Here is a 24,633-nt window from a genome sequence, read left to right on the forward strand (position 1 = left end):
GGTTATTTAATATAATTTAGAAATCTTAAGTATTATAATAAGTATTAATGTCCTATAAATGTCCACTGGATAACCCCTGGATGTCTGTAGGATATATCTGCCCTGTCTATTATATTGGATGTCTTTTGGATTTCCAGAGGACATATACATGTGCAATTAATTGTTAACATTAATTTCGTTTAATATTAATAATTGAATTTGATGCGCACATTTTCATATATCCAAAATTATTATTTATTTAATATTTTATGAGAAATGTTACTGTTCGCAACATTCCAAAAACTTTACAAACAATAGTATTCAACCGCTAGTTCGTTTGTTTACCGCTATGCGACACGCGAACTCGTATTTGAGATTTGGTATGAGAATTATATAAAGTTTGCAAAGAGCAACTGACAGGAAATTACAAATGTAATTATTTTCTATCAGTTCAATTTCTGATGCAATCCCAACATAGGGAATTCAGATATTGGATTGTTTAGAAAATATTACACAACTCAAACCCGGGAGCCAAACCTAAAATATTCATGTACAGCACGAAAGCCTCAAATATTAAAGAACGGTGAACTATTTTTAACATTAGATTTTTAATATTGGCAGTAAATAACAAAACATAATTTTAATTTATATTGAAATTTTAAAATTTGCTCTTTGAAACATACGAAAAATATCCCTAACATATCCTATAAAAATCCTTAGGATGTTCCACAGGATCTCCCTGGATTCTCCAGAGGTTAATATACGGCTATCATTTACTCTTCCTCAGGACATCCAGAGGAGATCCGAGGATTACAATGGGATATCCTGAGGATATCCTACATGTATGTCCTGGATGTCCTTTGGACGTCCTAAGGACATCCTTGTGCTGTCTGGGTATCGACCTTTTCACCGCCCAGTAAACGCTAGATATTCCTGAAATATTCCATTCGTATTCCAAAAGTTCCGTATATATCGAAATAGTAGAGAAATGTTCACAGAACGTTCAAATAATCATGAAATATTCAGAATATTCTATGAACACTACTTGTATGAGCAATAAGGAATATTCAGTGTACATTTTGGTATATGTATGGAACATACACAAAATATTCCATAGAATATTAATGGAACCCTCTTGGATCAATCTTATTGGACATTAGTGAAAACCGACGTACGTACGCATCTCATTACCTGCGCGCGCAGCGACTACGTCTGTGATTGACTGACTCTTGCGTTCACGCATGCGTAAGCCCATATTGCATGCATATCAGGATCTGATTGACTGAGCACGTGCATGTGAGAAGAATTGGTGCCGGTATTACCGGTATTACGATGGTTCATACCTTAGATTTCATTACCAAGAAGTATCAAACATCTTCAAACAAGGAATGTAAATTTGCAGTTTTTGTAAGCGCTTTATGTTATACTGTCAACAGTTGGATGAGTCTGAACGCTTATTTGATACGAAACGCATCTAATCCAAAGAACAGAGTGTAGGTTATCAACTTGCAATAATATATTTGTTATAGGTATAAGATACCTCTGAATTTGTTTGCATTAATTTCGTTATCCATTTTTATTGTTTACAAAAAAATTATAAAGTGCTAGAGATGGTGTTCAGTTGAAAATCTTACAACAGTTGCAAAGCTGTTCTTCCTGCTAAACGCAGTCATTGATTTTGCAAATCTTGCCATTAGCTTTATTTGAGTATTATTTCCTGTGCATTGAAATTACTGAATCTTTCACTGCCATTAAATACTTTGTTTTCATAATCATGTTTTATGGCTGATATTCATAGTCAGTTTTTATATTTAAGACTGTCTTAAGTACAATCTTAAAATGTTATAAGCCAATTATAAACTCGTATTAGCATGTTAAGACATTACTTAAGACAATCTGGAAATAAGAATATGGTAGACTATGAATATGGGCCTATATATTATTCTTATTAACTTTTCATCTACATTTATATATCTTCTACATAATATAACGTATATAATAATGTATAAATGTGCTTAAAAAATTAATTTATTTTACAGAAGTCGTGATAAGAAAAGTACATAGTAATCAAGCAGAGGTCCAGAAAATTATTGAAAAATGGCTTATCAGAGCTAAAGATAAAGTTACGCGTAGCGAAACAGTAGCACAGTGTTCAAATAATGAACATACATAAGATTTTTTCTATTTTTGGCAAACGATTGATTCGAATGATATACAGTTATTTGGTGATAAATTGGTCTTCAGTTATCACTTTGGTTTACAGCAGTTCATTTTAGAAATATTATAAGATCGTTCGAAAAAATATCCCATGAAAATGATTTTTTTTATTAAAGAATTATAAAAAAAAATAGCTTTTCTGTTTGTTATATGCTTTTATTGTATAACTTTTTTTTATTTTTTAAATATAAGGCTATTTGAGCCACTGAGAACGAAGATAATATATAACTGATATATAACTGAATTTTTTCTCATTTTGAGAAACAAAGTTTTGCGTTTTGTATTTTACGTATGTTTTTTATTTTATATTGTTTTTTATTTTATATTGCCTAATATTTATAATCTTTGAATAAATGAATCATATTCATAAATGAATATCATCTAAATAATTTATAAAACCCTTTCTTAAAATAATCTTTACTGTATAATATATCACTCTGAATATATAATGGAATATATATGGGATATGTTCCGAATGTTTTTCAAGCATGTCCTGAGAATATTTTTGGAATATTCAAAATATGGATAAAAAATGGAACATTTCGCGCTTATCTGAATATTCCTTGTATATTCTGTAAATATTCCGGAATGTTTTGGAATATTCTTCGGATGTTAATTTTGGATCGTAGGAACATTTTATAAATATTCCAGGAATATCTAGTGTTTACTGGGCGGAATCGGCTTCTTCTCAGTGAAAGCGGACATCACTGAGATCGCTACGAAGCTTAAGAATAGTGTTTGCACTGATATCGACAGTACAGTCAGGGAATGGAATCTCCTTCACACCGTAAACGTTTCAAATTGTCGAAGTACCGAAAGTTATTGGGCTGAGGTGTACGATATTAAAAACGCAGGCGGAACGAGGCGATTTGGAAATATTTCCAAACTCGTGCTTGCTCTGTTGAGCTTACTATTTTCAAACGCCTCGGTTGAACGGGCTTTTTCTATACTAAGTATAGTTAAAGATAAATTACGCAACAAAATGTCGGTTGCAATGGTCGAGGCGATTATGCATATCTGAATCACGCTCTGCATTGATTGTTGCGATTTCAAGCCAACAGGTTCTATGTTGAAGCGTTTTAATTCCGAAAATATTTACAACAACAATAATGACAGCGACATTGGAACCCTTGATACTTTTCCTGATAACTAAGGCCGAAACTTAGATATTCATGGACCGCATTTATCCCAGAAATTATTTGTAGCCAAAGAGCCAACCAAAGTTAGTTAATAAGTTAGCTAATAAGTGCATTTGCATAATAGGGTAAATAAAGTATATGTTGATTATTTTTGTTTATATACTAAATACGTGAAAATACTTTTCGTTTAATATGTCTTTAATTTCTCCTTTTCCTTAAAAATTAAGGCCAAGTGCCGGTTATTTCCCAGACAGCACAAAACATCCTCAGGATCATCCTGAATATGTCCAGGACGGTTCAGGACATTTGTAGGATGTCTAAGATATTATTATAAATATATTTATAAAAGTTTAATATGCATACATAATTATTTTAGTTGTGTCGGCTATTTTATATAATTTAGAAATCTTAAGTATTATAATAAGTATTAATGTCCTATAAATGTCCATTGGATAACCCCTGGATGTCTGTAAGATATATCTGCCCTGTCTATTATATTGGATGTCTTTTGGATTTTCAGAGGACATATACATGTGCAATTAATTGTTGACGTTAATTTCGTTTAATATTAATAATTGAGTTTGATGCGCACATTTTCATATATCCAAAATTATTATTTATTTAATATTTCATGAGAAATGTTACCGTTCGCAACATTCCAAAAATTTTACAAACAATCCCAGTCAGCCAGGTCTGTTCTAACAGATATTGCCAAGTGCTTGCTACAAATTATTGTCAGCAAAAAGGCTACAAATTTGGTACAAGAGTTGTTATTACCGATTAAGCTGGCAGATTGCCGGCAAGAATCAAGCAAAGCTTGCTAACATAACTACACAGCAAATTGGTGGCAGAAACCGAGCAAAGCTTGCTGACATGACTGACATCAAATTGTCGGCAAAAACTGAGCAGGATCTAGAGTGCGCAATCTGATGGCAAATTGGCAGCAAAAACCGAACAAAATCTGCAGCTTATTACAAAGTATTATAAAATAGTTCAGTCGCTTATCGCTATGCGGCGCGTTATTCATTATCTATACCCGTATTCAAATTCTTGTCATGAGTGTATATAAAGCCTACAAAATGCTAATAATATTATAATATATATATATATATTTCTATCAGTTCAATTTTTGACACAATTCTTATACAGGAAATTCAGATATTGTATTGATTTTTTGCAAATCGGACAGAAATTGTTCGATTTTCACTTATTCAAACAATTTCTGTCCAAAAAGATCTTTAATTTTATAAATTAAGTTATTTGAATTTACTTATATGTTTTAACATATTAATATATGATTTTATATAATGTCTAATTATCTAATGGTCATTTTATGACAAAAACTTATCATCATTTTGTTACTTAGGGTTAAGGTTTTAAATCTATTTAAATATATACTTTTATATGAATGGCCAAAAGCTGCAGAATTTGTTCGGTTTTTGCTGACAATCTGCTATCAGATTGTCTTGCGCAGATCTTGGTTGATTTTTGCCATCAATTTGGCGTCAAATCATGTCAAGCTTCCCGAGCAGCACATATTGGTTGACCAACGGTTGGCTTTTAATCGGAAGCATCGGCAGTTGGGAAAACAATGTTGGACCGACATTGTTAAAATGCTACAATCCGATGAATCAGTTAGACAGCTTTTTTTTTATTTATTTGATACGAATGAAAAGACATTGTTGTGTTTCTTTGTAAATTTTAACTATTTTAAAATCTGTCTGCAGTATTTTTAACTATTTTAGTATACATTATTAATCGATTGACGACGCAATACCAACCGTTTGTTGAATGACGTTTAGCCGACGTTAGACCAACCGTTTGTTGAATGACGTTTAGCCGACGTTAGACCAACCAGCCAATAATTTTTCTCAAGGATGATATATATGCATATTTAAGAAATTTCTTTGATACATGAGTGGCGCTGAGCGCACACAGACATGGCTCCTCTTTGCATGCATATCCCTTCATCTTTGTTTTGACGGGGCCGCGTACCGCGTACATATCGCAACCGCCATTCGGATCGTTTTATGGGTGCTTGTGTTAGTGCGTGGTATTGCATTTCAAACAATTTAGACGAGGATGGACGTTTAATAATTAAAATAAGAAAAAGAAGAATTGTGCTCTTGTTTGGATTACAAGTGAGTAACATTTTTATTTGTTTGTATAAAGATATTTATGGTATTTACTGACAGTTAACAACGGAAAGTAATTCTTAACCTAAAATAATCGTGTTTGCTTGGCAGAAAATTATATTAGGAAGTTAAACGTAGCATCAAAACTATAGTCAGTATAAAATCGTTCAATAATTTCGTTGACTTTTCTGAAATACTTGAAGTACTTAATTATTAGTAAAAAATTATTAATAATTATAAATAATTATTAATAATTTTTTATTATAGTATTTCTATATTCTTCTAATCTTTTCTTTGGCAATTTCTAATAGATGTGTCATTGTTATAGTTATTATTATCCTATATGTATTATCATCTGAATATGATGCATATTCATAATTAATATCACGTAATTTCTAATTGATTATCTATTTTTATTGTAGAACTAAAAATGGCACACAGAGCCCGGAAGTATAGAGAAATTAAGAAAAGGGTCAAAGTCCATATGAAAGAATTTTTAAAGGAAGATAGCGAGGGAGTAAAAATTGCAATGGAATCATACTTAAAAGATGTCACTTATCAAAGAAATAACACAAACGATTTCTATCAATTGATTGATAATAATAATGAAAATATAGATAGTAATAATTATCATTTATATGAAAATTGTGTGAATGATTTAAAAAGTGATTCTGATGATACTAATGATTATTGTGAAAATCTTAATAGTAATTTCGATAATGAGTCTGCATTATTTTCAAATGACAATATGTCACAGAGTAATAGTGATACATCTATAAAAAGTGAAATACAAAAATGGTGCATCAAAGAAAATATTAAGCATTCATCGATAAACAAGTTATTAAAAATTCTGAAAGTACACACAAATATTGAAAATCTTCCCAGAGATGCACGTACCCTGTTAAAAACAAGTAGAACAACACTTGTAAGAAAGTTAGGCAGTAGTGGTGATTTACATTATATCGGTATCACTCCCAATTTATAAATGAAGCATAAATATTATGGCGACACTATTCAATTGACTTTTAATGTTGATGGAATACCTATATATAAAAGTTTCTCGAAGCAATTTTGGCCAATACTTTGCTATGTTATTGATAAACAATATCAGTATGAGCCATTTTTAGTTTCTTTGTTTCTTGGTGAAAGTAAGCCAGAACCAATTACTGATTATTTTGAAGACTTCGTACCAGAACTCAAAAAATTATGTGAAAATGGATTTTTCCTTGACAGAAGTCAAATGGAATTTAAAGTTGTAATCAGAGCTTTTATCTGTGACACTCCAGCACGTTGTATGATCAAATGTTGCAATTTATTTAATGCATATTCAGGTTGTGACCGATGTGAACAAGAAGGTGTATATATAAATCATAGAATAACATTTCCATTACAAAATGCACCATTACGTACTGATGAAAGTTTTGCTTCAATGTCAGATCCAGATCATCATAAGTCAATATCTCCTCTGTCAGAATCAAATATTGGGTTAGTTTCCCAAATTCCTTTGGATTACATGCATTTGGTTAATCTTGGATGCATGCGTAAGCTTCTAATTATGTTATTAAAATGAGATCTACGTGTTAGATTATCAACTAATTCTATTCACTGCATCTCCAATGAATTAATTGCTCAGAGAATGCATTTCCCAATTGAGTTTCAAAGGAAACCACGTAGCTTAAAGGAAATTGCATATTGGAAAGCATCAGAATTTCGGCAATTCCTTTTGTATTCTGGAATAGTTGTTTTAAATAACAATGTTCCTTTCGCAATTTATAAACATTTTTTGTTACTACACGTAGCTTCCACTATCTTATGTAGTACGAGTTTAATTGTACATTATCTTAATTTTGCTTCCGATTTGTTGAGATCCTTTGTTAATCACTGGTCTAAATTATATGGTGCTGACACAGTTGTTTATAATGTTCATTATTTAACACATTTAACAGCTGATGCAAAGAAATATGGCATTCTTGACTCATTTAGTGCTTTCCCTTTTGAGTCCTTTCTTTTTCAGTTAAAGAGAACTTCTAATCAACCATTACAGCAAATAGTGAAAAGGCTGTCAGAGAGCTCACATGTATTAGTTGCAGAAAACAAAAAACTATTACATGATTACACAAAAGATAAAAAATTTCGCTATCATGTTGTATTAAATTCAAGGCATTCAGATGGACCTCTAACTGATTTTCCTTGTCATGTACAACAATTCAGGAAGGTGAAAAGCACTGCCATCACTTTATCAACGTTTTCCGGGAATAACTGTGTCAGCATGAAAGACAATAACATTGTAGTAATTTACAATTTTGTCGAATTGAATAAGGATATATATATTATTGGATTAAAATATTTGCAAATAGAAGATATGTACAGTTATCCGTGTTCTTCATCACTTTTGAAAATATTTAAAGTTTCATCGCTATCCAAACAATATGAAGTTTGATGAATATCAGCTCTGTTTTCTGTAAAAATGTTCTTTTGAAACAGTCTCTTTTCTCGATATGTCTTCCTCTTCTGCATACACCGTAAAAAAAGAAAGGTATAAGATTATATCTTTCTTGTTATAATATCTACAATTATATAATATTTTAATATTTATGTTTTCTTTTTATTTATAGATAAAAATGTTTTCTGTAGTGGATTTTCCTGACGAAGAAAGTTGTGAAGTGATACCAACTTCCTGGTTAACTGATGGAAATCATAAAACATTCTATCCTCAATATAAAGGAATTCGATTTTGAAAGGCAGTTACAACTTTCGAAACACCAAAATCATGTTGGAAAACACATTCATGTCGAGTTTTGTATCAAACAGGTTAATGTTTTTTTAAAATAGACTTTTAATAATAACTGTTAACATATTTTCAAAATTTAAATTTGACTTTTATTTTATTATCTCTTTTCTCACGGGAATTGAAAGCTCAGTTTGATATGAAACTAATTAGTATAATTTATAGATCTCTTAACAAAAGCTAAATCAAAAAGAGATGGATATCAGTATTTAGATACTGATGAAATTCAAACAGGCACGGAGGTAATCGAAAATCAAATAAATAAAAGAAAACGCTTTCCAAATCAGCATTATGCATCAAAATCTGCATCTGAAATATTATCTGATGAAGCATCTTTATCCAGTGAAAATGATGATAAGATAGATAGAAATCGAAATTTTATTTCAAAGAACAAGTTTCAATGTCGAAAAAAAAGCAAACCTTTACCTGAATCAGAACCTATTAAATTACCGACTAGTAATGATAATATCCAAAGTAAATTACACAAATGTTTTTATGTTTTTAGTAAATTATAGAATTTTTTGATAACCTCTGACTTATGTTTATAGATATCGATAAAGAAATGAGTTCGCATTCTTCTGTACTTAAGACAGCGGCAAGAGTAGCAACAACGTCAGAACCGCGAGCAAATACAAGTTTATCTGAAGGTAAAATAAGCTTTTACTATTGTTCATGAGAAAATCAATACTTACTATTACAAACATTAAAATGCTAATAATCAAACATGCTTTCAGGTCAAATCACAAAATTTGTTATTACATTTGAAGATATTAAGTATGACATAGGTAGCATAAAAAAAGACATCAAATGTATAAAAAACAAACTGTTCAGTGACAACGTTACAGAAGAAAAGTTACCTGAGGAAACAGAGACTCTTATACCTGCCTTATCACTGAGAAATCTTTCAACTTTCAATGAACTTCTGAAACAAAAATCTGTCTTTGCACTTTACGTAAGCATCAATTATATATGTTGATTTATGTTGTTCTTTCTTAAAATTGTAAAACCTTTATGTTTTGTTTTTCTAAAGTGTTTGTATTTCGTTATAAGAAAAACGAAAACTTTTCCGTTATTCATGGCTATCTTCAAAGAAAATTAGCTAAAAAATTAAAGATGATTTTATTTTTGTTCTTAGGTAAATCATTTTAGCCGCCTTGGAGGAACTTCGCAAGCGGATCACGCACGGAGAATTCTCAGAAGGATTGTTCATAATGAATTAGCACAAAAATTAAACTGGGCAGGAAGAGGAGCCAAAACAAGTCTTCAATCTTTTGATGCCGTATGCCAACTCATTCTTAGTAAGCCTACAATTACGATTCTTGAAAATAAATTGTGATGCAATTTTCATATTGTAAAATTGAGTTTTCTTATACTTTATAGGATCCGCAAGCACTAATCAAGAAACCTCTTATAAGATAACCGAAGAAACAATTAAATCTTGGTTACGTTATGCAATGGATCGAGATGGTGGTCGAAACAGGAGGAAGGAAACTATAAATAACAATCAGATTGATGAATCACAATCAGAAAATTACACGAGTTAAGAATTAAATTTTTTTATGCTTTCTCTTTCCATGGAAAATTTCCAACTTTTTCATTTAATTTTAGATTTGCCATAAAGTAAATCATGGAAAATGATTGCTTTTTACAGATATTATATTACTTTATTTTAAATTACTTTATATTAAATTACTTTCAGGACATCAATATGATTTTTTACTTTGCTCTTGATAAAAATGATACATTTTGCTGCTATTATTATGTACAATATAGTACTTTACTTTGTGACATTATTATTTACTGTTAGGAATATTAATATTGCTAGTCAGTAATATATCAATTGCATTTATGTTTGATATAGTTAGTTTTTTTTTAAGATAATTTATAACTGTGCAATTATAAAAGTTCCTGCTAAACTTAGAAGTTAAATTGTTCATATATAACGTTTTATTTTGAAAAATAAAGACTGATCTTAACATATATATAAATAATATAATATAACAATATTTATAGTATAGTATAACAATATTTTATATAAATATAATAAACAATATTTTATACCAAATTATATTACAATAAAAATTATGTTATTTTGTTCAGATTTATTCTAAATTATGTAATGTTCAGTCTTAGAATTAAAACATTTAATTACAGAACTGTTTATTTTATTGCATATATTATATAATAAAGACAACTTCTATATCCGAATTTCAGACATGTCATAATTCTATTACAAAAATTGATTTATTTTGATTTGTTGCTTATGATCTTTCCATTATTGAGGTTTAATTAGTCGACAATTTCTAATCAATAAGTATACGATGTTTAACTAATATTATTTTCATTAACCATACATCACAAAAATAAAATGGACACCAATATATTTTTATTTATATCTGTTTATAGTTGCATAATTATGTTAGTAATGGCATGTTATTTATATAATTCTTGGAATTCTTGTAATGAGTTAAAATCTATGTGATTTATATGGATGTAATTAACAGTTGTAGGTAAAAATTTATTGATATCCATTTTATTCTTGGGATCTGTGGTTTTTGAAATTAATATTAGCTAAAAATTATATATTTATTGCAATGCAGATAATGTTGGTCCATTATCATTTGAAATCGTTGGGCCAATATCTACAATTTAGACAGTCGACATATGCCCAATATTGGGTCAATGTTTTTGTCCGATCGGATCATTTTTCAATTGTTGGTATAATATTGGCTAAATGCAAAATCCAACATTTCACCAACCATTGGCCATCAGTAAACCAGCGTGACGCCGCCAACATTGGTCCATTGTTATTTCGGAACGTTGGGCCGATATAATAAACGTTGGGCAATCAACATAGATCCAATATAAGACCAATGTTTATGTGCTGCTCGGGTTTTATTTGCTCGGTTTTTGCCGTCAATTTGCTGTCAGGTTATGTCAACAAGCTTTGTCACCAAAACACAAGCTTAATGCGGACACAGATGGCACTGGATTTGTTACCAAGTTTTGAGCGAATTTGATGCCAATTTGGCAACAATTTGTTATCAAATTGCTTACTGGGATAGTATTCAACCGCTTGTTCGTTTGTTTACCGCTATGCGACACGCGAACTCGTATTTGAGATTTGGTCATGAGAATTATATAAAGCTTGCAAAGAGCAACTGACAGGAAATTACAAATGTAATTATTTTTTATCAGTTCAATTTCTGATGCAATCCCAACATAGGGAATTCAGATATTGGATTGTTTAGAAAATATTACACAACTCAAACCCGGGAGCCAAACCTAAAATATTCATGTACATCACGAAAGCCTCAAATATTAAAGAACGGTGAACTATTTTTAATATTAGATTTTTAATATTGGCAATAAATAACAAAACATAATTTTAATTTATATTGAAATTTTTAAATTTGCTCCTTGAAACATACAAAAAATATCCCTAACATATCCTATAAAAATCCTTAGGATGTTCCACAGGATCTCCCTGGATTCTCCAGAGGTTAATATACGGCTATCATTTATTCTTCCTCAGGACATCCAGAGGAGATCTGAGGATTACAATGGGATATCCTGAGAATATCCTACATGTATGTCCTGGATGCCCTTTGGACGTCCTAAGGACATCCTTGTGCTGTCTGGGTTCCTGAAATATCAGTATATTGGCACATTATTCAAAGTCATTTCAACCGTAAAAATACTATTTCACAACGTAATATGACTCATGCAGCCAATTCCATTCCATTATCTACTGGTAAAGGCTCACGACGGCGCGCTATTCCAAAAGCAGTTTGGTGGGGGTATTTAGGGGATTTCTAAGGGGAACCAGGGATTGCCTAGGCCCTAGGCAGAAGCCGCGCAGATTATCTGGCAACACTGTCTTGTAATCCAAGATTTGTCATTTATCATCTGCCTAATTAACGAAGAGGTTATACCATCAAAGGTCTGGTTATCACACATATATCAAGACATATATCTCATTAATTTTAATTATGTACATGATATTGATATTTAAAATAAAATAAATATAAATCGAGAATTTTTTTGACAAAAAAAAGAAATAAAAATATAGATAAAGTAGCAAAAGAACAACTGACAGAGGACGTTGCCGAAGATGTTCTCGAGTGGACCGAACTATACGAAGTTAAAGACGCATTTACGTCTAGCAATCAACCGGTTAAAATTACTGGAGAAGAAGAAGACCGAGTTGGCACAGAAGGCACGTCGAGAGATCGCCGATTATATTGCCGCCGGCAAAACAGAGCGCGCCAAAATCCGCGTGGAATATATCATTCGCGAAGATTATATGGTAGAGGCGATGGAATTGCTCGAGATGTATTGCGATTTGCTGCTTGCACGTTTCGGCCTAATTCAGCAGATGAAGTGAGTCTCAATCCTGTATAATAGATCAAATTGTAACTACATATTCTTGTAATATGACATATACAGGGTGTTAAAAAAAGAGTCACATTTTGAGAGTAGGTAGTTTTTATTAAAACAAGAAAAAAAGAATTAATGAAATGATGCTCTGATATTCAAATATAACACGGAAGGAAGGGTTTATTGAGAGCGTAGCGCCATAATCAGTACGCGATTATAATTTTGTTTTATGTGTTTATTGTATGTTTCGGTCCTGTTGTTTGGACCTTCTTCAGCATTTGGTGTGCGTATGTCGCTGGCGCTCAGCAATCCTGTCGACTCACTTAATTTGGTCTTTTTTATGATTCCTGCCGTGTATGACTAATTTCAGAAGATTGATGTTATTTGTAATGCTGCATTAATCGTACGGATTACCGCGAGCCACGAGATTCAAGACACAACTCAGTTGCGTTTGAAATTAGTCATACGCGGCAAGAACCGTGAAAAAAACCAAATTAAGTGAGTCGACAGGATTGCTGGGCGCCAGCGACATACGCATACCACATGCTGAAGAAGGTCTAAACCACAGGACTGAAACGTATAATAAACACATGAAACAAAATTATAATCGCGCATTGATTACGGCACTACGCTCTCAATAAGAAAAAAAGAGTCTAATTAACATGGATGCTACAACTAATATCTTCGGAGATACTATCAAAGAGGCTATTTGAACTATTCGAAGAGGCTATCTTTCTGAGCTCTTTGTTCTTTTCTTATTGGTTGTGTCTACTCTATAATGCAGTAAACAAAAGAGTACTTATTAATTTTGCAGTCAGCATTATAGGAGGTGTTCTATGTGGTTCTTATTCATTGTCCTGCATTTTTCAGCCATATGTCTCAGAGAATCTCACATTCTTTCAAATATTGGACTGTTCTCGGATTTGCTGATACACATTGAAAACGCGATCCTGCAGTGTTTGTATGTCATCAATGAGTGTTGAATACATAAACGTCTTTAAGTATTCCCATAGCCAAAAATCTAAGGGATTAAGATTCTGAAAAATGTATGACAATGAATGGGAACCACATAGAGCACATCCTATAATGTCGATCGCAAAACTAGTAAGTACTTTTGTGTTTATTGCATTATAGAGATGACACAACCAATAAGAAAAGGACAAAGAGTTCAAATAGAAATATATTCTGTATCTTTAAAGATATTAATTGTAGGACCCATATTAATTAGACTTTTTTTCTTGTTTTGATCAATATTACCTGCTTTCAAAATATAATCCTTTTTTTTAACATCCTGTATATAGGGTAACAATTAACCATTTTAACAATTATTTATTATTAAATAATTGCTTATAATTAAACAATTTTAACTGAAATTATATATATATATATATATATATATATATATATATATATAATTATTTTTTATTAGTATTAATAGTTATACACATATACATACACATATTTAAATTGTGTGTATATATGTGTATACATAATTTTTCATAATATAACGTGCAAATTTGAAGAACATATTTATATGTGGTCATTTAAAGTAGAAAAATGTAATATAAATATTGCTTCAATATTGATCCAATTTCCAATTAGTATGTATTATTGTCAAAAACAATACAAACAATTTATGCAATTTTTACAAAATTTATAATTTTTGTTTTCTGTTTATATATTTATGTTTAGATTATTCAAAAAATTACTTTAAAAAAAAAGCATCATGTCCACACATCTATACAAAAAAAAATGTTATACAAGAAAGTGATTCTTTTTCTCTTTAATATTTCTCCATGAATAGTTATACAAAAAAGCCTGTTTCAATGTATCTGTTATTGCTTAAATCTGTTTTCTGCAAAAACAATGATATGAAAAAAATGCACTAATTGGGATTAAAAATTATATACAATGTAAAATTAATTTTCTTATTATATACCATATTTTAATATTAAAATTATATTATCTGATAATTATATTATTCTGATAACGCATAATATTTGATTATGTATTTTATTAAGATATTTGTATAGAATATATTTTTTAATAAAATATATAACTATATGATATTTTCAGATAAAGGATTTCTCGAAGCATGTATCAATAAAGATAATTAAAGTAATTAAGAGAGATAGAGAATAAATAAAAAAGTTTTATATAATAAAATTTAGCGCTGCTATATATATATTACAATATAATAAAATATACATGAAATTTATTAGAAAAAAGTATTTGAAGTGAAAGATGCTTTGTTTTTATTTTTAGAATTTAACTACATTATTTTTTTCGTAGGGTATTATCTCTCTGTTTCTCTCTCTCTCTCTCTCTCTCTCTCTCTCTCTCTCTCTCTCTCTCTCTCTCTCTCTCTGAAATTTCAAAGAGTTGCTTTCTTTCCATCTTTCTCGGCGAGGTTTTCGGAATTCAATTGTAGCACATTTAAAAGGGTTCTTTATAACAAAAAAAGATTCTTTGTTGTATATATAATTTATAAATACAATTTCGATTTATTATTATTTTATTATATTCAGAAACCTCGATGATGGTTTGGCAGAAGCAATATCTACTATTCTTTGGGCAGCACCTCGTATTCAAACAGATGTGCAGGAAATCAAAGTGATAGCAGATATCTTGACATCCAAATATGGCAGACAATATACAGAAGCATGCCGAGAGGAAGCAATTCAGACAATATCAGAAAAACTGAAGCACAAGATGAGTGTGCAATCACCTTCAAAACTGCTCGTAGAGAAATATTTGATAGAAATTGCTAAAAATTACAATGTGGATTATGAGCCAGATCCACAGGTGATGACAGAAGCCCAAGATGCAATGTTAATTGATATAGGAGCTAATGGAGGGGAATCGAGAAACAATCTAGACACTGCCAGTGGAGGAATGCCTCATCCACCTGGCTTTATAGGTTTCCCACAGGCACCTTTGTTACCTGATCCTGGATCTCTCTCAAATGTGGTAATTTAAATTATTTTTTATTTTTTATATAAAATCATAAATGTATTATACTAATTTTTATGAATAACGAAATTTGATTTAATTTATAAAAAAATGATTTTTAATCTATCTTCCACATTAATTATATATATCACTATGTTAATATCATATATTGTATGCCATAATGTTCTAGGATTCAGAAAAAGGTACTTCATCTATAGGATTTGTATCACCAACATCTCCACTTTCGATTGAGAAAGATCAGAATACTCCTTTTAATCCTACTTCATTTTCGTATAACATACCTTTGGATAATGCTAATTCGAATAAACATGTGAGTAATTTGCTTTTTTTATTATTAATAATTTTATATAAATAATATCAATAAATTTATTACTATATATATAAATTAATATTTTTACAATAAAATAATAATTTATTCACAATAACATTTAAAAAATCATTAATTAGGAAGATTTACCACCGCCATACCAATCTGATTTTCCACCTGACTTAAACAAACAGGTAAAACAATATATTTTTTTTTTTTAATTTTGTTATAGAATAATTATTAGATTTATTAGAATTATTAAAATAAAGATAATATTTATTCAAAGGATAAAATTAGAATAGCTTGTGAAGAACTTTACTCTTTCATTAATAATTTGTATATATAATTTTTTTTAGTCGGATGAAAAACCGAAACCTCAACCACGATCTAAAATGCCAATGAATAACTACGAGCTCCCAGATCTACCGGCAGTGCCAACAGAGAATAATGATCCATCTGCAAATCCTCCCGAGAACGATGATATTGATTTTGATGATTTGATGAAACGATTTGAAGATTTAAAAAAAAAAAAGTAACACCCATTGTATATAAAAATAATATTTGACAGATCTTTCTATTTTATCATCGTGAAAGGATAACTATGTATTTAGTAGTGCCTTTTATAAAAAAAGGTGTATTATATACAAATATATAAAACAATCTATATATGCTTTTATAGGAGAAATGAAAATAATATAGTTATTTATATAAGAATTCAGTATATATACGGTATATTTACATATTATAATATTAATAAGAACATATAATTAATATATTAATTTATTACATATCTTTGTACAATCATCCTATAGTTACAATCCTATATGCTTCTCATAACTGTATGTAGTATTTTTCCTCAAATCACATTTTTACAATAATAATCGATTTCTTCTACTACTTATTTTCTTTTTGTTTACAGTTTATTAGCTAATTGAACATTAAAATGTATGTACAATATTAATAGTTATGCCAATCCTCACATCTCTGAAAAATAAAATTTTATTAATTTTAATGTTAATTTTAAAGAATATTAGGATTTTTTGAATTCTTGAAGTTTATTCTTATACAATTTTCTAAAAAATAAAATATTTATAGCATTGTAACTAAAGACTATTGATCTTTAAGGGTCGACAGGAGTGACGGGCAAACTCCGAATTGACATTGGAGACCTGGCGCGGTGAAAATGTGAAAATCAGGTTTCAGGGTTACCAACGCTGAGGAATAAATTCTCAGTCTCAATGCATAGGTGTATGTCTGTATACGTACACACCCGATTGCATTGCTCGCGCCGACGCACTATGGAGAGGAAAGATAGAAAATGATCAACGATCACGCTATCCTTGTTTCTCTAGCGTATCGCTTTACGGCCGAGATATGGCCTGAAAATGCTTTGTGACCTCTCGTAACAGAAAGCAGTAATGCAACAAGACTAACGGGCGTCCACTTTCGAGAATTTTTTACTTGCATATATACATATGTGCATATATGTTTAAATTATAGTTAAAATTGTACGTGTAATTAAATATTGTATGATGGTCAATAATAATAATAGGATAACAAAGTGAACAAATATACAATATGTAAGACACGGGTGCCTGTTAGCCTTGGTGTGATTTGTTGCTTTTTGTTACTATCGATACTTCGTGTATCATATCAGAGAGGGATATAAATGAAGTAGTACAATTATCAATCTTTGTTTGATATTATTTTTTAACAGTTGTATAATTGTAGTTTCATAGATTAACAATTTTTTTTTTTTTTTTTTTTTTCAATTGTACCGGGTGCTGTATGGGTTGTTTTAAAATAAACAGCACCGGGTGCTGTATGGGTTGTTTTAAAATATAATTCTCATACAAAATATAATGTATATAACAAAAAGTATTATAAAAAATATGTGTAGTTGTCTGTGGAATTGAACTTGAGTCTACTGCATGATAGATTGAACATCTTACACTTGCCATTATGTATTACTTATATACATATACGCTTTCATGCTATTAGTACTTATTATATTATTATGTATTTATGCAATATTGGTGTGAACAATTGAAAAAAAAAATATAATTGTTAATCTCTGAAACTGCAATTATACAACTGTTAAAAAATAATATCAAACAAAGATTGATAATTGTACTACTTCATCTATATCCCTCACTGATATGATACACGAAGTATCGATAGTAATAAAAAGCAACAAATCACACCAAGGCCAACAGGCACCCGTGTCTTCCCAGATAGCAAAATGCTAGCAGCATGCTCGCAGATTGGCAGCAAATTTAATCAGAATTCCATGCCAAAACCATAGCCATCTGTGACCACATTAAGCTCAGGTTTTGTCGACAGAGCCTGCTGACAGGCAATGTAAGCAGATTGGCAGCAGAAATCACGCATAGCCTGCGCGCAATCTGACGGCAGATTGACAGCAAAAATCGAGCAATTTCTAGACATTTATATAAAATGGTACATTTAAATGGATTTAAACATTTAAAGGGTCTCGAGTCCAAGTAGCAAAATGACAGTAAATTTTGGTCACAAAATAACCAATTAGAGTTAATCCTAAAGTTAGGTCTCATAAGATTCAAAAATGACGTCAATAGTTAATATCATTTTCTGACGTTTGTATTAATAACATAAATTTATAATATTAATAATATGTATTAATGTAATATATATATGAAAATTTGAATAATTAATTTATGAAATTAAATCAAAATTAAAATATTTTATTTATATGGAAGTTAATTTTTATTTTATATCTTAAATAGATATAATAACGAACGATTTTCACTTATTTGGATAATTTCTTTCCAAATAAGTGAAAATCGGATATTTATCTGTCTGATTTTCTAAAAATCAGTTCAATATCTGAATTCCCGGTACGGGAGTCGTACCAGAAATTAAATTGATAGAAATAATTACGATGTTATTAGCCGCATTTTGCAGGCATTATATATACGCTCGTAACAAGAACTTGAATACGGATATAGAAAGTGAATAGTGCGCCGCATAGTTGTAAGCGAGTAAACTATACTATTTCAATAAATTATATGAATGCTAAAAGCTGCAGATTCTGTTTGACTTCTACTGCCGATTTGCCATCAGATTGCGCGCGCGCAGATCTTGCTCGATTTCTGCCGACAACCTGATGTCAAGTCATGTTAGCAGATCCTGCTCGATTTCTGCTACCAATCTGCCGTCAGATTGCGCGTGCGCAGATCCTGCTCGATTTCTGCTATCAATTTGACATCAAATTGCGTTGTGCAGATCCTGCTCGGTTTCTGCTGGCTATCTGCTATAATAATTCTATGCAAATCCTGCTCGGTTTCTGCTACTGATCTACTGTCAAATTATGTCAGCAGGTTTGTAACATTTCTGCTGACATTCTGCTATCATTATCTGATATAACAGACTTTGTATACAATCTGGAATCTTTCTACTAACAAAAATTTGTAGCAGACGTTTGGCAAAATCTGTTCGAACAGACTTGGCTATCTGGGTACATATTGTATATTTGTTCACTTTGTTATCCTATTATTATTATTGACCATCATACAATATTTAATTACACGTATAATTCTAACTATAATTTAAACATATATGCACATATGTATATATGCAAGTAAAAAATTCTCGAAAATGGGCGCCCGTTAGTCTTGTTGCATTACTGCTTTCTGCTACGAGAGGCCAGAAAGCATTTTCAGGCCATATCTCGGCCATAAAGCGATACGCTAGAGGAACGAGGATATCGTAATCGTTGATCATTTTCTATCTTTCCTCTCCATAGTGCGTCGTCGCGAGCAATGCAATCGAGTGTGTATGCATACAGACATACACCTATACATCGAGACTGAGAATTCATTCCTCAGCGTTGGTAACCCTGAAACCTGAGTTTCACATTTTCACCGCGCAAGGTCTCCAATGTCAATTCGGAGTTTGCCCATCACTCCTATCGATCCTTAAGGCTCCTGAGTAGTCACCGTGAAACTCCGAGTTGACGGTGGCGACATGGGAATAAAGATGCTGCGGTAGGAATAAGAACCCTGTCCAACGACTTATCATATAAAAGTGAACTGGGATTTATTTGTAACTTTCAGCTACCTGAAATAAGTTGGCCCTGGAAGTGTATATTTTTTAATAATTAATAGCTCAAACGATTGCTCCTTAATTGCTTTATCCACAATTGCTCCCCTTTTAAAATTAATAGTTTTTGAAATATTTACAAAAAACGTAAAATTTATTATTTTTACATTTTAACTCAAAAACATATTTTCAATAGTTTTCTGCCATTATATCCAGCATGAAACGATTACTCTTTAATTTCTCCATATTGCTCCATCATTATTTTCATGATTTATTACATTTTTTATCGAAAATTAAGAAATTAATCATTTTTCAAGCGACGCCGTCGCCACCTATCGGCCGCCTATCGGATCTATGGCTCAGCAGCCAACGGCGAGAATATTCAAACATAATATAACAGCTCTATTCTTTATAACTATATCTCAAAGAGTTTAATCAACGTTTCTTATTTATGTTTTGATAGAATAATTGCACCTCGCTTGCTCTATTATAATATTCGCGATCGCTCCATTTGTATAATTAATCTTTTTATGATATATTAGCAAAAAAAAACTAATAATTTTCTTGGAAAAACATATTTTCCGTAGCCTACTGCAAGTATATCCAATATAAAATGATTGCTCGTTAATTGCTTTATGTTTAAGATCGTCTTAAGTCCGTATCAGACCTTGCATTGAAAATTGAGATTCAAGATTCAAGATTGTAATTTGACCAATCAGAACAAAGAAATTTTAATCCTTTTTGCTCTGATTAGTCAAATTCCAATCTTTAATCTTCAATCTTTCATTTTCAATGCATAGTCTGATATGGGCTTTACGCGTTGTTTGTTGCTGTCCTTAGACAGGACAAACCTGTTTCAACACGTTAAGGCCATTGCACGTTCAAAAGTTTTAGTCGTAATCGTAAAGCCGTAGGCAAATCGACTAATCACAATCAAGCATTCTAAATGTAATAAGAATGTTTGAACTGTGATTGGTCAATTTGCTTACGGCCTTACGATTACGACTAAAACTTTTGAACGTGCAATGGCCTTAACGTGTTGAAACAGATTTGGTGTTTGGTCCTGTCTAAGGACGGCAATAAACAACGCGTAAAGCCTGTATCAGACTATGCATTGAAAATGAAAGATTGAAGATTAAAGATTGGAATTTAACTAATCAGAGCAAAAAGGATTAAAATTTATTTGTTCTGATTGGTCAAATTTCAACCTTGAATCTTAAATCTCAATTTTCAATGCATAGTCTGATACGGGCTTAAGACGACCTTAAATATGAAGCATATTAACGAGCAATCATTTTATATTAGATATACTTGCAGTAGACTACGGAAAATATGTTTTTCCAAGAAAATTATTGGTTTTTTTGCTAATAAAAAGATTAATTATACAAATGAAGCGATCGCGAATATCATAATAGAGCAAGCGAGGTGCAATTATTCTATCAAAAAATAAATAAGAAACGTTAATTAAACTTTTTGAGATATAATTATAAACAATAGAGCTGTTATATTATGTTTGAATATTCTCGCCGTTGGCTGCTGAGCCATATAGTTCCGATAGGCGGCCGATAGGTGGCGACGGCGTCGAATGGAAAATGATTAATTTCTTAATTTTCGATAAAAAATGCAATAAATCATGAAAATAATGGTGGAGCAATATGAAGTAATTAAAGAGTAATCGTTTCATGCTGGATATAGTCGTAGAAAATTATTGGAAATATGTTTTTGAGTAAAAATAATAATTTTTACGTTTTTTGTAAATATTTCAAAAACTATTAATTTTAAAGGGGAGCAATTGTGGATTCTGACAGAGCAATTAAGGAGCAATCGTTTGAGCTATAAATTATTAAAAAATATGCACTTCCAGCGCCAACTTATTTTCGGTTATGTTTTCCCGTATGACTAGGCTTACTTTGACAATCATTTTACGGTTATTTATTAATTGTCAAAGGAAAAGCTTAGTTTTCAGACAATTTTACAAGTATACTAAAGCGATCTTCTTGTTTCTTTAAAATATCTTTTTATTTAAAAATGGCACGCAAGAATTCTCAGCGTTTCATTTCTCGCTTCTGACGTCATCATTCCAATATGGCCGCGGCGACTACTCAGGAGCTTTAAAATTATAGACTTATATTTACTTTTAAATTTCGTGATCCTTGATTTTGTTGTGTGCACTTATCAAATTTAAATATATCTAATTAATTAATTGTGCAAACATACTTCCTTTCCTTTTTCATTCAGGCAAGTTAGAAGATTTTGTGAATAGTAACACTTGTCTTGCTTTATATCAAAATCCAAATAATGAAAACATTCTATAATAGCTTCGACTATAAAGTCCTGCAACTCCGAATTATGTAAATTACGTGTCATAAATTGAATAATCGAGTCTTGATTAGGAAATCCCCTTTGATCCACCTGTTAAAAAAAAAAATCGGAATTGAAAAAACTACATTCCAACTGCTGTTATTAATTTCTCTGTAACATTTTATACACTTACTATATTTAATTCATTAAAGAAACACTGGATAAGGCACTGTACAAAGTATAAAATTTGTATAATTAATATATAATATATTATTATATAATTAATATCATGGTTGGGATGCAAGTTACTTTATAAAAGTAACTCGTTACCGTTACCGTTCTTTTTTCTAAAAAGTAACTTGTTACCGTTACTCGTTACCAATTTTAAAAAGTAATTCGTTACCGTTACCATTACTCAAAAAATAGTCATTAAAATTTCCGTTAGTTTTTTTTTATATATAACACTAACTTTACATACAATTTTTTATTAATACAAGATCAAAGTAAACACTAAAAGTTTTTAAACATTGTCTTACAAAGAAACAAAAGATACCAAAATAAGCTTTCAGTAGTTTTCATGTATTGCTGCGTTCCAATACTTATCAAAATATGTTTCTTTGTATGAAAATTACATCGAGTAAATTTAAAAAAATAATGATAAAAATAACTGTTCAATTCGTTACTCGTTACCGAAAAATGCAACGGAGTTACTTTTTCTGTTACAAATAAAATTTGTAACGCCGTTACCGTTACAGTTACTTCTTTTCGGTAACGGCGTTACAAGTAATGCGTTACTTCCCAATCTTGATTAATATAGAAATTATATATATAATATAATATAAGGACAAAATATACTTGTATATTAATGTATATCTTACAGCTTGTTCTCGTTCCTTGCTATTTTCAGAATTGGTGTTATACATTTGATCATAACTTGATCTAGCAATTCCATCAGAGTAATCAAAGTTGTGATTATTATTGCTACCAGAGAGAAGTTTCTCTCTGTTGCTCCTATGATTAGGGGAATGTGCATTTCTCCTGTTTCCGTTTGTATAATTGAAGGAATAGCGTTGACCATTACCAATTCTCTGATCGTTCCACCGATTCCTTAATTTATTATATTGATGACTTTAATTATTGACATTAATAATATCTATATAAGATATTTTTTCATATACCATCCCAGTCAGCCATGTCTGTTCTAACAGATATTGTCAAATGCTTGCTACAAATTATTGTCAGCAAAAAGATTACAAATTTGGTACAAGAGTTGTTATTACCGATTAAACTGGCAGATTGCCGGCAAGAACCAAGCAAAGCTTGCTAACATAACTACACAGCAAATTGGAGACAGAAACCGAGCAAAGCTTGCTGACATGACTGACATCAGATTGTCTGCAAAAACTGAGAAAGATCTGGAGTGCGCAATCTGATGGCAAAGTGGCAGCAAAAACCAAACAGAATCTGCAGCTTATTATAAAGTATTATAAAACAGTTCAATCGCTTATCGCTTTGCGGCGTGTTATTCACATTATCTATACTCGTATTCAAATTCTTGTCATGAGTATATATAAAGCCTGCAAAATGTTAATAATATTATAATATATATATTTCTATCAGTTCAATTTTTGACACAATTCTTATACAGGAAATTCAGATATTGAACTGATTTTTAGCAAATCGGACAGATAATTGTTCGATTTTCACTTATTCGAACAATTTCTGTCCAAAAAGATCTTTAATTTTATAAATTAAAGATCTTTTTGAACAGAAATTGTTCTAATAATTATTATTAAATATATTATTTAAATTCACCTATATGTTTTACCACATTAATATATGATTCTATATAATGTCTAATTATCTAATGGTCATTTTATGACCAAAACTTATCATTATTTTATTACTTAGGGTTGAGACTTTAAATCCATTTAAATATACTATTTTATATGAATGGCCAAAAGCTGCAGAATTTGTTCGGTTTTTGCTGACAATCTGCTGTCAGATTGTCTTGCGCAGATCTTGCTCGATTTTTGCCATCAATTTGACGTCATATCAAGTTTTGCTCGGTTTTTGCCGTCAATTTGCTATCAGGTTATGTCAGCAAGCTTTGTTACCAAAACACAAGCTTAATGCGGACACAGATGGCACTGGATTTGTTACCAAATTTTGAATAAATTTGATGCCAATTTGGCAACAATTTGTTATCAAATTGCTTACTGGGATTATATCGCACGTTTTCAACTATGTTTTCAACGATATAATGATGCCATAAAGCCATAAAGTCATTAGTACAGAAAACGTCAGAAATGTCTTCATTTCTAGTTTAGACAT

General features: G+C 30.7%; 2 protein-coding genes and 1 pseudogene across 4 annotated transcripts in view; 2 read left to right on the plus strand and 1 right to left on the minus strand.

The window, feature by feature from the left end:
* The first annotated feature begins 4,861 nt into the window (after positions 1-4,861).
* Positions 4,862-10,221, plus strand: LOC138937178 (uncharacterized; annotated as a pseudogene).
* Positions 10,222-12,097: 1,876 nt separating this feature from the next.
* Positions 12,098-16,686, plus strand: Ist1 (IST1-like protein). Of its 3 annotated transcripts, none has more exons than XM_070302719.1 (6): positions 12,098-12,201; positions 12,317-12,641; positions 15,167-15,608; positions 15,781-15,921; positions 16,059-16,112; positions 16,275-16,682. In XM_070302719.1, the coding sequence occupies exons 2-6, from the start codon at positions 12,373-12,375 to the stop codon at positions 16,452-16,454; spliced, it is 1,086 nt and encodes a 361-aa protein (XP_070158820.1). In that variant the 5' UTR covers positions 12,098-12,201; positions 12,317-12,372; the 3' UTR covers positions 16,455-16,682. The 3 variants fall into 3 exon arrangements, with proteins under 3 accessions (XP_070158820.1, XP_070158823.1, XP_070158821.1); XM_070302720.1 differs by having other exon boundaries at positions 12,107-12,201; positions 12,331-12,641; XM_070302722.1 differs by lacking the exon at positions 16,059-16,112 and having other exon boundaries at positions 16,275-16,686.
* Positions 16,662-24,633, minus strand: part of Obp59a (Odorant-binding protein 59a) — a 31,926-nt gene continuing 23,954 nt past the window's right edge. Inside the window, exons 3-6 of the mRNA XM_070302723.1 lie at positions 23,178-23,406; positions 22,493-22,528; positions 22,216-22,410; positions 16,662-16,902 (exon numbers count right to left, since the gene is read on the minus strand). Of these exons, the coding sequence (XP_070158824.1) occupies positions 16,876-16,902; positions 22,216-22,410; positions 22,493-22,528; positions 23,178-23,406 (487 nt within the window). The 3' untranslated portion in view covers positions 16,662-16,875. The remainder of the gene's footprint in view (positions 16,903-22,215; positions 22,411-22,492; positions 22,529-23,177; positions 23,407-24,633) is intronic.

This window comes from Polyergus mexicanus, unplaced genomic scaffold (genome assembly GCF_030449975.1).
Source record: "Polyergus mexicanus isolate NDT 795.1 unplaced genomic scaffold, iyPolMexi1.0 SCAF_10, whole genome shotgun sequence".
Lineage (NCBI taxonomy): Eukaryota > Metazoa > Arthropoda > Insecta > Hymenoptera > Formicidae > Polyergus > Polyergus mexicanus.

What these genes read in the sequence shown, in the direction of transcription:
- Ist1 (XM_070302719.1), top strand. Translation starts at nt 12,373, where the DNA reads ATGTTCTCGAGTGGACCGAACTATACGAAGTTAAAGACGCATTTACGT. An exon ending in CTGGATCTCTCTCAAATGTG is followed by an intron (nt 15,609 to 15,780) that starts GTAATTTAAATT and finishes ATAATGTTCTAG; the next exon opens with GATTCAGAAAAAGGTACTTC. An exon ending in ATGCTAATTCGAATAAACAT is followed by an intron (nt 15,922 to 16,058) that starts GTGAGTAATTTG and finishes ATCATTAATTAG; the next exon opens with GAAGATTTACCACCGCCATA.